This window comes from Helianthus annuus, chromosome 8, assembly GCF_002127325.2.
Source record: "Helianthus annuus cultivar XRQ/B chromosome 8, HanXRQr2.0-SUNRISE, whole genome shotgun sequence".
NCBI classification, from domain to species: domain Eukaryota; kingdom Viridiplantae; phylum Streptophyta; class Magnoliopsida; order Asterales; family Asteraceae; genus Helianthus; species Helianthus annuus.
The window spans coordinates 97,313,209-97,317,287 of NC_035440.2; the positions used below are offsets into that span (position 1 = coordinate 97,313,209).

At 41.4% G+C, this 4,079-nt stretch overlaps 1 protein-coding gene across 1 annotated transcript; it reads right to left on the bottom strand.

Moving 5' to 3' along the window:
* Positions 1 to 393: 393 nt before the first annotated feature.
* Positions 394 to 1,995, bottom strand: LOC118480904. Its single transcript, XM_035975886.1, has 2 exons — positions 1,155 to 1,995; positions 394 to 568 (listed from the first exon to the last, which is right to left on the bottom strand). Exons 1-2 carry the CDS (start codon positions 1,968 to 1,970, stop codon positions 551 to 553), a joined length of 834 nt encoding a protein of 277 aa, XP_035831779.1. The 5' UTR covers positions 1,971 to 1,995; the 3' UTR covers positions 394 to 550.
* Between the last annotated feature and the right edge of the window lie 2,084 nt (positions 1,996 to 4,079).

Sequence of the window (4,079 nt, forward strand, 5' to 3'; positions counted from 1 at the left end):
ACTTGCACTTCCTTAATGCATTTCTCGAGTGAAACTGATTCAGGTTCACTTTCTGATCCTGAAGAAGTTTCATCAACATGCATTTCCTCAGAGCATTTACTTTGTGACACAGGTTCTGATTCATTTGGTAATTCGGTTTCCAATGGGGTCCCACTAGATTCAACATTAGGGACACCCACTGAGACAGGTTCAGAAGAAGAATCAGGATACACTTGATTTTCTTGAGAAATAGTTTCAGTGGTTTCACTGAATGCATCCTTGGGGACCGCACCTGTAACATTATCACAAGCTGAAACATTTGATATGTTATCATCACAAACATTAGCTGAAAAACAATCATCACCACAAATATTGTTCAAATCATCCACACAAACATTATCAGTTTTGCCCAAAACAGCAGGCTCACAAGACGAAACAAACGCAGAAAACGACGCAAACAAAGAATTAGTAAAAGCAATGTCTGACTCAGTTGGTTCAGAATAATATTCAAAATAAGGTTCAGAAATGTTTGAAACAATAACTGGTTCACTCCCATGAACATCATCACATCTTACTTCTGAGCTATCATCTGCACATGACAACGAGATGTTAGGATCAATTGTGCCTTTAGGAATAAACTTTAAAGGCGAGGGCTTTTGTGGCTCAACAGTTTTGTTGTGAACAGACGATTTGCTAGATGAGCCATAAGTCATTTTGCTTTCATTCAAGATCTCCTCCTCAGACATTGGCAAATAAGTGTAATTGTTATTGTATGGAGGAGGAGTCTGATTGTAACCCAAACCCGACCCTTTCTTCTTAGAGTAAGCCAATTGTTCATCACACAGATTTTTTACTAACTTACTGGAGGAATCAAATTTCTTGATGTTTAATTGATTGATTTGGTATTTGTCTCTTACACTCTCCAGTTCCTTAGTTACTTCACATAATTTTTCTTTGACTATCATTAGTTGGGCTTTAGCTACACTGACATCGTCCTTTAGTTGAACGATGTCCTTACGCTGAGCTTCGACTTTTTCTTTGAAAAGTTTTTCATTTTTCGTTAAAGTGAAATTTTTTCTTTTAATTTCATTGTAATCTTCGATTAGCTCAGCGTTGTGTATTCTATAAGCCTCAACACGTTCCCTACATTCAGGAGTGCAGAAAACTGAAAGTACCTCTTCTTTGGTGAGACCTTTGACAGGTGCTGACAGGATTTGAGTCATGAAAGCGAAATCGTCAGCAGCAGTCTCTTCCTGTGGCTCAGGGTCATGCTCGTTTGAGGTCATGAAAGCAATGTTAGAAGTTGCAGCTTGATTATCTGGAGCTGATATGTTCAGACGCTCAATCTCAGAAGACCAGTCAAAGTTGACATTTGGCTGCACCACCAGCGCTTGTGCTAATCCCTGCGGCTGTGGACTTCCAGAGGCAGCTGCATCTGCTATACTTGTAGTAGACACAAGAGCCCTTTCTCGATTAGGAGTAGCTGGTTGTGCAGGAATAGTAGGATTCTGATCTCTGTTCATGGGTGGCTTCGGGCAGTTCCTAGCATAGTGTCCTTCCTCATGACAGTTGTAACAGCGAAGATTGAAGGGCACTTTAGAAGCTCCATTCCAAGCGTTACCCCACCTGTTTTTACCCGTTTTCTTCACAAACTTTTGAGCTCTGAATGCCGCCATTGCCATTTGCCAGGTGATATCCATTTCTTCAACATCATCTGGATGAATCTGTGACAAATCATCTTGACTCCACTTTGGTGGATCAAGCTTCCCTGCAAGAAAAGCATTCAAACAGTTGATTACAGAAGCTGCTATGTCTAGCTTTTCCTTTGACTGACTTGCGAAAAATGCCATCATCTCATTGTTCGTAGAGTGAGCAGAAGCAGAGGCAGCAGCAGAAGCCTTTCCAGCATTTTGAACTGAAGCTGGAGAAGCTGAAGAGACGATTTGATTTGAGGATCCAGATTGAGAGACAGAGGAATTATTGCGAAACATTTGAAATCCTCCTTGTGATAGAAGAGCTGTGTTGCTGTCGCTAGACGTGGTTGGAGCTATTGAGAAACCGGCAGCCAGCATGCTGTTCTTGTAGTTAGTCTCTCTCTGCTTGTCATCCAATTCACAAGCTTTGATATGCGAGATCATCTCAGACAGGGTACATCTTGCAAGATCTTTGGTCTTCTTGATCATGGCAACATGATGATCCCAACTCTTGGGCAAAGCATTGAGAAGTTGTCTGTTGGTGGAGGCGTTTGTTGTATGAATTTCTTCCATCTGCATTTGAGTCACCAACTTGACAAACCTTTGAATTTGATTATCCACCGTCTCACCATAGATATGGTTGAAGTTGTTGAAGTTTTGTTGCAGCAAGTTCCTTCGACTTTCTTTCATGTCTTCATTACCTTCATACACTTCTACCAGAGAGTCCCACAATTCCTTGGCAGATTTGCAGGTGCGAAAACCCATGGCAATATTAGGACCCAAACCCATGGTCAAGTAAGAGAAAGCTCGATCATCTTCTTCAACAATAAGCAAATCATCTTCAGTGTATTGTTCTCGAGGCTTCTTTACTTTAACATCAGGTTCTGTAGGACTTTCCATCATAATTTCCCTAGGTCCCCTCAAGATGCTGCGCCATAGCTTGTAATCTTTAACCTTAAGATGCTGTTCAAAGCGCCACTTCCACTCGGGAAAGTCGTTGGCATCAGTTAGCCTAGGAATGCGTGAAGTGGTCCCAAGCTTTGAATCAAGTTCTTGTTGCTGAGTTAGGGTAGACAATTCACTGTTGGTGGTTGACATTGCTAATTAATCAGTTAATTAATTAATTAATTTTATTTAGTCCAAAGTCAACAGTCCAAATGTCCGTCACAATGTGTCGTTGCGAGTCGAAACGGGGTTGCGAGTCAAAAACTTCTGTTGGTTGCGAGTCGTAATGAGGATGGTTGCGAGTCAAGTCAAACTGTGGATGCGAGTCGTAACCGAAGTGGTTGCGAGTCGTAACAAAACAGGATGAGCCGAAACCACGGTTGCGAGTGAAGGTCAAACAGCTGGTTGCGAGTCGTAACTGGGCAAGATGAACCGAAACCAAGACTGATTGCGAGTCGTAACTGGGTAGAATGAACCGAAACCAGCAACTGTTGCGAGTCGTAACTGAAACGTGATGAACCGCAACTAAGAGATTGCGAGTCGTAACCTGCAAAACAAAAGTGATAAGAACTGTTTACTCGCAATCCCGACTTTTCAGCAAATTCCAAAATTCAAAGATATTGTAATCTTTGAATCTGTTGCACCGAAATCCCGAAAAATCAGCAAACACCAATGATGAAATCAACAGAACCAAAATCAGTGATTTTTCAATGAATTTTTTAAGAACAGTCGATGAACAGATCTGCAAACACACTTCAACAAACCGGATCAGTAAGATATGAAACTTCTTGAATCCGATTGATATCAAAACCGAGCCTTTGAATGGCTTCAATGGCTCTGATACCAATTGTAAAACCCGTGAGGATCACAATGATATCAATCTAAACTTGTATAAGCGCGGAATTCAAATACAAGTCGATTCAAGAACAATATAAGATCAAATAATAAACAAACAATAAAGAACAATCAAACCGAAACTTGCATTCAACTGTAACGATGACTGATACAAGATCGGATGGAACTCGGTTCCTTGCTTGTGTCGCCTTGTCTTCTACTCGTAATCAACAACCCTTAATCAATAGATTAAGGGTGTTTAAATACAAAACATATAGGCCGAAACCTAGGCCCAAGCGACTACCATTCTAGCCCAACCCACATGTGTTTAACCCAAAACAAAAACAAACTAATTACAAGATCAACCCCTAAACATTGTTAACCTACATGAATAAACCTTCAGGTTCCAACATGCTCGAAAGTCAAGACCGAGCATCAAAGACCCTCCGGATTACTCGTCCAGCCCGAGATTCCCATGTGGAAATGGGAGAGTATTGCCATGGACTTCATAACAAAACTTCCGTGCACGCCATCAGGTCAAGACAGCATCTGGGGTGTCATTGACCGCTTGACCAAATCTGCTCACTTCCTGCCGATACGAGAAGACTACAGGGTAAACAAATTAGC